Source organism: Podarcis melisellensis, assembly GCF_964234715.1.
Source record: "Podarcis melisellensis genome assembly, chromosome: 1".
Lineage (NCBI taxonomy): Eukaryota > Metazoa > Chordata > Lepidosauria > Squamata > Lacertidae > Podarcis > Podarcis melisellensis.
The window spans coordinates 10,485,048-10,498,519 of NC_138528.1; the positions used below are offsets into that span (position 1 = coordinate 10,485,048).

A 13,472-nucleotide genomic window follows, 5' to 3' on the forward strand; every position below is an offset into this window, starting at 1 on the left:
TTCTTAGCTGTGATTTTGCTACTGTTATTTCAACATGTGTCTTGTTACTAGCGATGGCACAAACCAGGTTGCATAACCAAATCACAATATGGGATCTGTTCTGGGATCTAAATTACACTAGAGCCTATGTCTGCAATGTATGTTACATGGCAGAAAAGTCCACTGGGAAAACTGGAATGTTCAAAATTCTTACCAGGAATCTTTTTGGCCCAGGCAATCATGTGGACCAGTTCTTTGTCTGCAAGCTTCGTCAGCGACATCATCATAGAGGCTTCTGTAAATGGTTTGGTGGGGCGGCTCACCAAGACATTTGGCGGCTCGGCTTCAAGTAATATGGAAACGAACTGTTCCGGGGTCAGTGCATTGACCAGAAGTTCTTTTACTTGAATTATGGCTTCATTGTTCTTCTTAACTTTGCCTACGCAGTGCACTGGATCGTCTGAGTTACGGTGGCGGCGAATTATGCGATAGCCACAGCGCTCTCTTCTTGAACCTGAAATTCACAATATTTCAGAACTAAAGGAAGTTTTTCATTAACCCAGTCACCACATTTCCCTTGGGCAGGGTATTAATAATAATAATAATAATAATAATAATAATAATAATAATAATAAATATTCTAATAACAATATTTTAAAACACAAAACTGGCCAATACGAGAACAATGTACTAATTGCCAAATTCCCCAGTGCATCCGGCATTCAAGTTGTAGACCCGGAAATTAGGTGGGCACCGATGGTTGCATGCTTTCTCCATCAATTAAAAGCTTAACTTTTTGCTCAGGCATTCCCCAGCCACAAATGTCAGTTCTCCAGGACCTTCAGTTTATAGCTGATATCAATGTTCATTGAATGTTCTGTTGGAATGTTCTATTACTTTATTTCTGCAAATCTGACCTTTTGTGAAGTGCTTTGCTACTCAATTAATGAGGCAGCAGGACCCTCACAGAATCCTAAAGTTGGAAGGGACAAACCCCTGCGATGAAGGAATATGCTGGATTTTATATATATATATGTTTGGTTTGCAATGTTGCTGCCACTGAGAAATGGGCTCATTCCCAACTACTGTACAGTATTTAGTATAATGAGCACACAGCCATAGTGTTGCATGCAGTTAATTTAGTCACTTTCTAAACCACTGTCTGTTTACTCACAAGATAATTAAAAGTGGTTAAAAACAGGAAAACAAGCACATATGTTTAAAACAAGACTAAAGCCTGAGAGAACAAAAATGTCTTCAATTGTCGTACCTCAGCAGGAATGATATTCCACAGAACAGGGGCAGGTACACTAAAAGCCCTGCTCCAAATTACTGTTCTCTCCCCCCCCCCCCCGCCCATTTCAAATACTGTAGGTGTTAACCCTTTTGTTTTCTTCTTAATTTAAAATAATGTTATGGCTTTAAGAACGTAATGAATGGATTTGTTTTAAAGCACTAAATAAGGAGCCTTTTTATATGAAAAATAATAATTCCTATGTGTAGCATGTTTATTTTACTGCGATTCCTCTCCATGTGGAGAGAAAAGGTTTGAAGTAGCAATAATGAGAAGGAAATAATCCATGATTAAGTCAGCAACTCAATTTTCTCTTTTATGTCAGGTCAAACATCAATCACTTCCAAACTCTATTGGAAACATCAACATAACTGAAAACAACAACAGACCTTTTAAGACATATCACTTGGTAAGCTGGTAACTCATTTATAAATGTGAAATATTTCTATTTTTCCTTGGAATATACAGTCGTACCCCGGCTCCCAAACGCCTTGCGAGTTGAACGTTCCAGCTCCCGAACGATCGAAAACTGGAATTGTGTGTTCCAGTTTTTGAACGTTCATTTGGAAGCTGAAAGTTCGACGGGGCTTCGGCAGCTTCCGGGAGCTTCCTGCAGCCAATCAGAAGCCATGCTTTGGTTTCCCAATATTTTGGAAGTCTAATGGACTTCCAGAACAGATTCCATTAGACTTCCGAGGTACGACTGTAACAAGTTTGCAAGTCAAGAAATCTACACATATTAAATTAGTGCACCAGCCATTATTGGTCATAATATTTTTTTCTTTATGAAACTGATCATTATGATAAGAATTTTCAAAAGCCACTGCTGTCTAGGAGTATCTATGTTGCCCCTGTTCTTGCACCTCTTAGAGATCCTGCGTCAACCTTGCCATTATTCTGCCAAAAATCAATGCCATGCTGACTCCCTGTAATTACCACCACCATTAATAAAGTCAGAAAAGTGGAAGTGGAACCAGCAGCACATACCGTATTTTTCGCCCCATAGGGCGCACCAGCCCATAGGGTGCACCTAGTTTTTTTTGGGGGGGGGAATAAAGAAAAAAAAATATTTCCCCCACAGCCCGAGCTTCCCCCGACCCCAGCCCCCAGAACAGGCAGCTCTCCGCAAGCCTAGGGAGCCCGGCGGGAAGTCGCGCCGGTCTCCTGAGGGTTGTGCAGAGCTTCCTGAAGCCTGGAGAGCGAGAGGGGTCGGTGCGCATCAACCCCTCTCGCTCTCCAGGCTTCAGCGAAAGCCTGCATTCGCCCCATAGGACGCACACACATTTCCCCTTCATTTTTGGAGGGGGAAAAGTGCGTCCTATAGGTCGAAAAATACGGTATATTCGTGGTCAAACAAGTGACTCATCTTATCCCAGCGATGCCAACCTGGTGCTCTCTTCATCAGATGAGCCTGCCCTCTCCTTTGTTTTCATTCTGCATTGTGCTTTCCCTCCTCCCCCTACACACTACAAGGGAAAAGCCAGAGTCTCAGAGAACGGGGAGGAAGAGGTACAGAAAGTGCGCCACACAACCTTCCTGGAAATTTCCTGAAGAGAAGCTTGCTGAAGAGAAGCACCTGAACTTCTCATCTTCCTGTTGAAAATACCAACCCCTATTTGTCATCTTTTATATGGAGTCCAAACACCCTCCGTTGGCATCGCCACTGCCCTGGCATACTGCTTGGGCACGCTAGTGTGGCGATCACACAGGGTCCCCCAACGTTTCACCGTCTATTGATCCCTGTGCCACCACTCAGTTTCACGCTGCCACCACCCAGGCCCTACCTGGTACAATACTGAGTCCAGTCAGGGTTAAATTGGAACATATACTTCTGTTTATTTATTGCAGTTTAACAAGTGTGTGGTTTCATAAACTGTATCGGTCAATTACATTCATGGGGTGCCTATCCAGACCTATAACTTCCGCTACCTGCTCTCACTCACTAAACCACCTCTCAGATATTTACTTGTCTTCCTAGCCCTAACTGTTCCTGACTCAGCTTATTTCGCTACACTAAGTCAACCTGCCTACAGACCCAATTCACTCCCACTCCAACCAACTACCCAACTCCCAACGAACTCTTCCCTTCGCCTCTCCCAGAGCTGGTTTTATAGTCCCTCTGACTCCACCCCTGGGTTCTGATTGGGTAACCTGTTTAACTATTTCACCTCCAGCACTCTCGTATGTTAACGTCACAGCTAGCTCCTCACTGCCAATTACCCTTTTGTAAACAGCAAAGAGATCATCCTAGCCAGAACACCACATGTCAGCGATTCACCATTGTTGAGCATTAGAAAGAACACTGCCCGTTAGGTCTGTTTAAAGATTCAATGGAGGCAATCACCAACCCTGATTCACCCACCCTGAATTTATAAATATCACACCCCAGTTTTGATATTTGATTGCTGGGTTCCAGATTATTACAACATTTTCCATTGCTTTTTCTTACTAAGCACTCTCCACTTCCCAAAGTGATTAGAAGTTCCAGAGGTATCCTTACAGGGTATATTTTGCTTTGGATGAGACTGCACTGGAGACTTGTCTTTGAATAGTTTGTTTTATTTACAAATATACATCAGATCCTAATGCAAGCATTAAAGCTGCTGGTCATGATCCAGGTGGCCCTGGAACCTGCTGGGCTGCTTGCAATCCAGCTCCCTGTCTCATTCTTTGTTCTCTTAATTCAACACTGTTTCTCTACCCTTGGCATTGGCTGAAGGTGTCCCATTCCAAAGGCAGGGGAGAGAAACTTTCCATCATTCGCTCCTTGCTGAAGATCAACCCATCATCTCTGACTAGCCTCAAAGAATCAGCCAGCAGTCATCACACTGCCATGGTCTCTGACTTACTGCTATGCCTGAACAGGGAATGCACCAGTTTGCACTCACTGTAAGGCCATAGTAAATGAATTGTAACAAATACCTAGATTTGGACTGCTTTGTTCCTCCCCTCTAGCATGCAGAGAAAACGTGCCACCCAACCCCTGGCTTAGATTTATGTCTGAACTGGGAATTGTCATTCATTTCACTCCAAACAAACCACAATTTGTAGTGAAGGTTTCTTCTTGGCTTAGAAACCATGGCTTTGTTTGAGAGAATCGAACCACGAACTTTCTGGCGGTAAGAGCTATTCGACAGTGGAATGGACTCCTTTGAGAAGCAGTGGACCCGCCTTCACTGGAGTTTGGACAAGATGGGTCCCTTCCAACTCTACAATTCTAGCAGAAAACAAATTGTCATTTTTATCATACCATGAATAACCAAAACCCTGGTGTGTGTGTGTTTTTTTGCGGGGTGGGGGGTTGTGCTTTTTGTAGTTTCTATGATTGCTCCAAAGACAGAACAGAGTGCTTATCTGCCATACCCCTACCTCATTGCACCTTCAGTACACGCCTATTTATTTTAAATTTGCATATAAAAGTCAGTAGGAGATTTCGCTTCTAAATGATCAGAATGAGTAAGTAACCAGTCTCTTCTGCTGAGTTCTGCTTCTGTTGATCCCAACAGCCTAAAATCCAAGGCTGACAGACAACAACACCCTTTTATCACAGTTGTTGTATAAATGAACTGATTGGGTAGCCTGAGAGAATTCAGCTTTGATTGCAGTATATATATATATATATAATATCTGTTTCCCTCTCCTAGAATAAAAGGCTAATGATTGTGCTGGGCAGGCTCCCCAAACGAAATGAGACACATGATTGAAAACCGCTTTTCATTTTCAGCGTGAAGTCATAAGTGTCAATAATATTCTTTCTCCTTGAAAACCACTCTGCAATTCAACTCGAGTGACACCAAAGTTTAGGAAAGCATTCCTGCACCTTGAAAAAAATAATAATTCCCCATTGCATACAAATAAAATGAAATGGTATAATACATGGCAAAGGGGGGAAAATGTAAGCAGAATCCGGATACATGGATTCTTAGAAGATTACAAAATGATTTCTCTGAACACTTTCTGATCCAGGATGTATAGCAATCTACCCCTTACAATTCAGTGCTGCTTCCAGATAGAGGGTTTCACAAGAATCACCCATACCCAATCAAGACATTATTAGAACATACAAAGAGTCTGCAGGATCAGGCCAATAGCTGTCCAGCATCCTGTTCTCACAACGGGAAACCTGCAAGCAGGACCGTTTGCAGAAACTCACATTCAAAAGCGTTGCTGCCAGCAACATGGAGGAAGAGTATCACCATTGTGGCTAATGGCCTCTTAAGACGCCTGCTTCTTGGAAGAAAAGCAATGACAAACCTAGACAGCATCTTAAAAAGCAGAGACATCACCTTGCCAACAAAGGTCCGAATGGTTAAAGCTATGGTTTTCCCAATAGTGATGTATGGAAATGAGAGCTGGACCATAAAGAAGGCTGATCGCCGAAGAATTGATGCTTTTGAATTATGGTGCTGGAGGAGACTCTTGAGAGTCCCATGGACTGCAAGAAGGTCAAACCTATCCATTCTTAAGGAAATCAGCCCTGAGTGCTCACTGGAAGGACAGATCCTGAAGCTGAGACTCCAATACTTTGGCCACCTCATGAGAAGAGAAGACTCCCTGGAAAAGACCCTGATGTTGGGAAAGATGGAGGGCACTAGGAGAAGAGGACGACAGAGGACGAGATGGTTGGACAGTGTTCTCGAAGCTACCAGCATGAGTTTGACCAAGCTGTGGGAGGCAGTGGAAGATAGGAGTGCCTGGCGTGCTCTGGTCCAGGGGGTCACGAAGAGTCGGACATGACTAAACGACTAAACAACAACAACATGAATTTGTCCAATCCCCTTTTAAAGCTATCTAAGTTGGTGGCCATCACTGCTTCCTCTTGGAGCGAGTTCCATAGTTCAGCTACACTCTTATCTGTCCTGAATAATAATAATAACAACAATAATTTATTATTTATACCCCGCCCATCTGGCTGGTTTTCCCCAGCCACTCTGGGCAGCATCCAACCAAATATTAAAAACAATACAGCATCAGACATTAAAAACTTCCCTAAACATTCAGCACCACAGGATGTCCATGAGTTCCAGTACTATAAAACATTTTTCTATGCACTTTCTCTGCACTGCACCTAATTTTCTAAGCTTCTATCATACTGCATCTTATTCGCCTTTTCTCTAAACCAAAAAGCCCCAAATGCTGCAACTTTCCCTCATAAGCAAAGTTGCTCCATCCCCTCAATCACTTTGGCTGTCCTGAACCCTTCACACACACACACACACACAAAAGCATCTAGCACTGGAACTGCTGTCAATGTGAATTCCTTTCCCCAATGGTAATTGTTGCCAGTGGGGATGCTTTTTACCAAAATCACAGCCAATGAGCGGAGGTTTAAACTTACCCACGTACTAAACTTCTGTTGACAACCACAGTAGCCTGCACTTGGCGTTCAGTTTTTAAATCCTATAATGTGATTGCTAACCCTGTTATTAACACGTAGTTAGGCCCTTGGTGATCCTTACTACAGTCCTTCATTTATAAGTTGCGAATTATTATTATTATTATTTATTAAATTTTCATGCCTCCCTTCCTCCGAGGATCACGGGGCAGTTTACAATATAAAATCGCAAAAGATATATATACCATAGTAACAAACAAAAACAATATCCCCCCCAACACACAGCCACAGATTTTTAAATTAGCCATATGCCTGGGAAAAGAGGAATGTTTTTGCCCGAGGCCTAAAGATATGTAGTGAAGGCACCAGGCAAGCCTCCCTGGAGAGAGCATTCCACAAGCGAGGAGCCACCACAGAAAAAGGCCCATTCTTGCATTGCCATCCTCTCGACCTGATATGGCGAAGGCACATGAAGAAAGGCCTCAGATGATTATTGCAGGGGCTGGGGCAGTCCCTATATGTTTACTGCCAATCTGGAACTAAGGCTGAGAGGTAGTAGATTGGGTTCATGGCAAAGGCAAGGTCTGGACAGGGGATCTCCTGGTTCACAGCCTGGCCTGCTCACCACTTCACAGCAGTACCAAACCCAGGATCCTAGAATATTTATCCAGGCACACTGTTGACTTCAGGGACTGACTTGAATGTAGGACATTGTGCTAAGGCAGCTCTAGCAGGCTGTATTTGGGGCCTCCTGCAGCTGCCTGAGGGACCTGTGTCCCTTACATTTAAATGTGCCACCGTGTCACTTTGCCTTCTGGAAAGATGAAAGGCAGCTTTCATTCTACCTCATGAGGGGTTCGTTCAAACCGCGCTGTCATTCCTCCATTCCCAATCAATGGCCTCATGTCTCCCAGGCATGTACACTCTGCACTGGTGATCCTTCTAGCTAGGTAATGATGACAACTTTATTACAGAGCCTGGCCATCTGTGACGGTGTCAGGTGACAGCTGAAGGAAAAGCAGAGTCCAGGCCAGTGAAGTCATGTGGTCAGCTCCTGAAGAGACCACCATGACCCCAGGCAGTACAGCTAGGGAAGCCTGGTCCACCGCCTGCTAAAAATTTACTACCGTATTTTTCACTCCATAAGACGCACCTAGTTTTTAGAGGAGGAAAACACACACAAAATATTCAGTGCCTCCTCTGCTGCTTGCTGTAAAACAGCAAAGTGGACAGCTCCTCTCTGCTTTGCTGCTTTAAAACGGAGCCTCGTGGCTCCCCTTCCATCCGTCCTCCGCGGCTCGCTTTAAAGCAGCAAAGCAGACAGGAGCTTACACGTCCCTCCTCCACACAGCATTCACTTCATAAGACGCACAGACATTTCCCCTTAATTTTTAGGAGGAAAAAAGTGCATCTTAGGGAGCGAAAAATACCCTGGTGGGAAGGGGGAAACCCTGGCTAGGAAGTTCCGGCCATCAGATTCTGATGGAGACCATCAGAAAAGAGAGACAAGTCTGCTGCTTTAGTGCTAAGTCTTCTGCAACCTGTTCGTTTGTAATTGCATTTCAGTGTCTGGAGAGTGTAAACTGCCTGGAGGGCCTTGGAAGAAAGAGAAAGAGAGAAGAAGGGGGGAGGAGGGAGGGAGGGAGGGAGGTGACTTACACACTACCTCTGTATTGAGCTCTTGTTCTCATTTGCTTGTGGGGTGGTTACATGACATTCTTGCCCCTTATTTTTCAATGCATACCCCCATCACTTGCAAAAGTCCATTTTAGGGGGAAGTGGGTTTGTTGCACAATAACTCCAAATCCACTTTAACATGCCCCACCCCATGTCCTGCTTTGGGCAGAACATTCTGGAATGGACCAGGGCTTTTTTTTCAGCCAGAGCGCACCAGAGCACACCTCTCAGGTGAGTGCTATTGCCATTCTAAGAAAACATGGTGGGCTCTGACACCCCTTTTCTGGAAAAATAGCACTGGATTAGACCCTGGGGTGTCTTGTTTTGGCTCCCACAAGAGCTCGGTCCCAAAAGGCTGTGTTTTTTGGGGGGGGCTGCATTCTCACACAAATCATGCAACTCGCACAGGAGCATGGTCTCAAAAGATGCACATTCCGATTTTCTTTTGCACCATGTTGGAGGTCTGCTTTAATTGCATAATCTGAAGCCTACCCAAAAATAGCAATCTGGAAGTGTCTTGCCCCTGCAAAGGACAATGCACAAGACAAGATGGACAGTGTATCTGGATTGCTGTATCCACTGCAGTTCCTTATGAATTGTAAGTTTCCCCCTAGAATGTTTCTCCTGGTTAGGAATCTCAAACAATAGGGCATCTAGGGTGTAGCAACAGGGATTACCTGACCCTGGGCATAACCCAGACATGAAAAGCAATGTAATCAACAGTTATCAAGTCCACATTCAACCAGATTGTGTTTTCCCTTTATTTTGTATTAGTTCAGCGTTACCAAGGCAGTCAATGAACCAGCAGTCATCACTTAGTAAGGGCAGCAGGCAAGGCAGAGCAACATCACTGTAGCTTTGTGTTGGCTCTGTGCCTGCAGCCTAACACAGTCAAGAGCATCCAGCAGAATGCAATGGGAAGGGGAGGAGCAAACCGAGGACATGTGACTTCAGGCAGGCAGCAGCTATTGTCAGCTTTTCCCAAAATGGATGTTTAGTACAACAGGTTCAGTGGTGGCTCACTGAAGTCAAGCCAGTACAGTCTGCCTGAACCATGAGAATGAAAAATATCAATGATGGCACCCTTAAAGGTTCATCAGCATTTTGGAGACGCCTTAAGACAGAGGGATCAGCCCCATGGCAAAGACCAGTTCTATCCCAGTTGCATCTAATCTTCCAGAATTATTTTTGTTGTTGTTTTTGTTGTTCTTTAAACCAGTAGTATTTTTTTCTGGTAGTACTGACTACTAGTACTAGTCCTAGTACCTTTCCCTCCAAACAATATTAGATGATTAAGCTAAGATCGACTGACTAACTGGAATTCTGGATCCACCTACCATTGGCATTACAGTGGTACCTTGGTTTACAACCATAGGTCCGGTTGTAAACCAAAACAGGTTGTAACCCAAGGCGCGCTTTCGCCAATGGGGCCTTCCAAAAAAGGGGGGGTGTAATCCCCCAAAAAAGGGACACGCACTTCCGGGTTTGACATGGTTGTAATCCAAAACAGTTGCAAACCAAGGTACCACTGTAATAGAATTTGCACATGCATAACTGTGGTCAGGATGAGAGCCCGCGACTCCTCTAGAATGCGAGCAAAGATCTGTAACTGAGAAATGCGACAGGACAGACAGACCCACAGGAATGCAAAACTCACCACATTTCATCATCCCGACTTCGTAGCATTTCCGAAGTCGGCAGGCTTGGCAGCTTTTGCGTCTGTTTTTATCTATTGTGCACTGATTTGTCGCTGGGCAAATGTAATCGTTGTGTCCTGCAAGGAGAGATAAAAGGGGGAACATCTGAAGAAGAAGGTGAGGACTGAAGAAGAAGGTGAGGACTGCTGAGGACTGTGATTACACCTGTGGCGATTGGTCCAGAGGTTAAGCATTTGCCTGGCATGCAGTAGGTTCCCGGTTCAAATCCCTGACATCTCCAAGTAGTACTGAACTCATGCCTGAAGCTATGAAGAGCTGCTGCCAGTCTGTGTAGAATATACTGAGCTAGATGGACTGACTTGGGATAAGGCAGGCTCCTAGGTTTCTGTGATTTGCAACTAAGGATAGGGAGGAAATTTGATTCAGTTCACATTTAGAGCCAAATTGTCAGGGCGGGTGTCAGGAACAGGTCAGCAATAACTCACAAGGTGTCAGTGAAGTTAACCCTTTATACAAAGAAACAAGGCAGCTCATGCCTAGTGAGCACAGCAGCTTCTTCAGGAGGTCTTGCCCCTATGAGGCAGAGACAGAAGCTCCCTGTCTTCTTATAGTTGCCTAAACTTCCTCCACTCCTGGGTCCTTCCCAAGTAACTTGTGGCTCCTTCGTCTTGCCTGATAGGCTCTGGCCTCTTCATGCCTCTCTGGGTTCTGGGTGACCAAGGAGGAGGTGAGCTGGTCGCAACAGCTGGAGGAGACTCCCTGGATTCTTCAGCAGAAAAAGGATGGGGCTAATTTAATAATTACAGTGGTACCTCAGGTTAAGTACTTAATTTGTTCCAGAGGTCCGTTCTTAACCTGAAACTGTTCTTAACCTGAAGAACCACTTTAGCTAATGGGGCCTCCTGCTGCCGTCGCACCGCCAGAGCACAATTTCTGTTCTCATCCTGAAGCAAAGTTCTTAACTCGAGGTACTATTTCTGGGTTAGCAGAGTCTGTAACATGAAGCGTATATAACCTGAAGCGTATGTAACCCGAGGTACCACTGTATCAGGATTCTAAGATGGCAATGGAGTAACATCTCCAGGCAGAGGCTCATCTGTAATTAGTGCTTCTCTCCCCCTTCCTCTTTCTGAGGTGAATAATTAGAAAAATAATTTGGATTCAGATTCTTCAGCAGCCTGCCTCGCCTCTGTCTCCTGACCTCCCTCCTCTCCATCTTCTGATTCTGCCCTGCTCTCTGTCACAGCTTCTCTCTGCTCACTAAGCCCTGTTGCCTCTTCAGCCCTTCCTCCTCCCAGTCTGCTCCCTCTTCTTCCTCTGACCACCTTGTTGTTGCCCTGCCAGCAACCCCCTGGCTCTGAGCCTTCTTCCCCTGGGAAGCCCCCTCTTGGGGAACCACTCCCTCTGTATCCAGCCAGTCCATGAAAGCAAATCTATCAAATTCACATTTTTTGAAACAATATGCAAACCGGAACATGGCTATCATTCAAAATCCACCCTTATACGCATTTTGTAATATGGTTCTCCAACCAACCATTATAGAAATGCCCGCGCTAAGAGGCAAGCAAAATGAATAGAATAGGGATAGAAACATAGAAAAAGGCAATGTATCTGATATGTGCACATTGGTCAAAATTGCGTATAAAAATGTGCTTATTGAGAAAACTTTGCACTAAAATGCTGGTTTGGGGGGGAGGATTTTCCCCCCTTTTTAAAGGAAATTCTCCAATTGATGCAGACGGTGAAGAACTGAATTTAAGATAGGAAAATGTGAGAATCAAAACTGGCAGATCCTCCCATCCCTATTTGGGACACAAGGCATTTCACAATTCTAAGTTTTCCTGTATCGTTTGGCGACAGTGGCGAGCTTGGCTTGCCCTCGGAGGACCCCAGGATTGTCTTTCAACACAGCTGCCGCGTGGAAGGCTGCCAAACAAAGCCTCAGCTTCTGCATGCTGATCTCACTGCACTAAGCACTTGGTATGTGGCCCTGAGCAGTCAGGCATCCTTGATTTGACAAACAGCATCGTAGCAACAGGGAACACGTACAAGCCTTGGAAGGCCTATCAGCTGCCTGGCTAAGCTTCTCCCTTTCCTTTCCTTTCCTTTCCTTTCACCTTCACCTTTAGAGAGGCTGTATGCATGTAGGTTTATAGTCGGCTTTCATGAAGCATGCACCTGGTAGCCAGAAGTGAGAAGGAATTGCATGCAGTCAAGTCCTTCCACTGCACCCAGCATAGAAACCAGGTGGGTTGTCCCCTCTTCCGTGTCCAGCAATTCTTCTCTTCTTTGGTGATCACTTGTAGCTGAGTAAGATTGTCTTCCATGAACACAGTCTTAACAGCGAATCCATAGGTGACTCTGGAGGCCAATTCTGGATCAACACGTCCTTCCACTGTGGGGACATAGGTTTCCGGCAGGAATTGATCAAGGTGAGGATTTGCCAAACGTGCCTCCCTCTTAGCACGTTTCTCCTTTTCATCCTGAGTTCAAGTGTCTTCAAAGTCAATGACACCTTTGGAAAAGGCTGTTCTCCAATTGGAGCGCTCGCAGGCCAGTGTTTTCCAATTGTCGGTGTTTATACTACATTTTAAAAGATTTGCCGTGACTGTGTTTTTCAACCTCTTTTGTTGACCACCAGCATTACACTTTCCATTTTAAAGTTTGGAATAGAGTAGTTGTTTGGAAGACGATAATCAGGCACCCAAACAACATGATCAGTCCAACAAAGTTGATGTTGAAGAGTCATTGCTTCAACACTGGTGATCTTTGCTTCTTCCAATACACTGGCATTTGTTCGCCTGTCTTCCCAAGTGATATGTAAAAATTTTCAGAGACACCATTGATGGAATCTTTTGAGGAGTTGGAGATAGCGTTTATAAGTGGTCCATGTTTCACAAGCGTACAGTAAGGTTGGTAGTACAATAGCTTTGTAAACAAGCATTTTGGTTTCCCTGTGAATGTCCTGGTTCTCAAATACTCTGCACTTCAATCAGGAGAAGGCTGCACTTGCCAAGCTCAGGCAATGCTGGATTTCGGTATCAATGTTGGCCCTTGTGGAAAGGTAACTGCCCAGGTAGGAGAAGTGATTGACACTTTCCAACGTTACACCATTGAGTTGGATTTGTGGCATAGCAGAGGGGTTGTTTTGTGCTCGCTAGTGCAGCACTTTGGTTTTTTTGGCCTGTTTCAGGAAGGGCAGAAATCTCACTCACTCCTCTGCCAGCTCCCCCAGCTCTGCTCCCAGCTAATAAAAATATCTGCAGGCTAGTAATGTCTGTGGGTTATCAGCAAGGCTAGCTTTCAGGGAAAGAAAAGGCAAATTCTGTTTCATTCTCCTCCGTCCCTTGCAAATATATAAGCCTCAAGTGGCAAGCTGTCCTGGATCATACAATTATTGAAAACACTTTGTGCTGAATTTCCATAAGCCTTCACAAAAGCTTTATGAAATTTTTCAGCTTAGATATTTCAGGGTGGAGGAGCTTGTTTGCTCTTTGACACAGATACTAAGAAAATTTAGTTTAACGTG

The 13,472-nt window shown here is 44.6% G+C and overlaps 1 protein-coding gene across 1 annotated transcript in view; it reads right to left on the bottom strand.

The window, feature by feature from the left end:
• Positions 1-13,472, bottom strand: part of ESR2 (estrogen receptor 2) — a 59,810-nt gene that overhangs the window by 20,412 nt on the left and 25,926 nt on the right. The window contains exons 4-5 of the mRNA XM_081912229.1: positions 9,943-10,059; positions 194-493 (exon numbers count right to left, since the gene is read on the bottom strand). Of these exons, the coding sequence (XP_081768355.1) occupies positions 194-493; positions 9,943-10,059 (417 nt within the window). The remainder of the gene's footprint in view (positions 1-193; positions 494-9,942; positions 10,060-13,472) is intronic.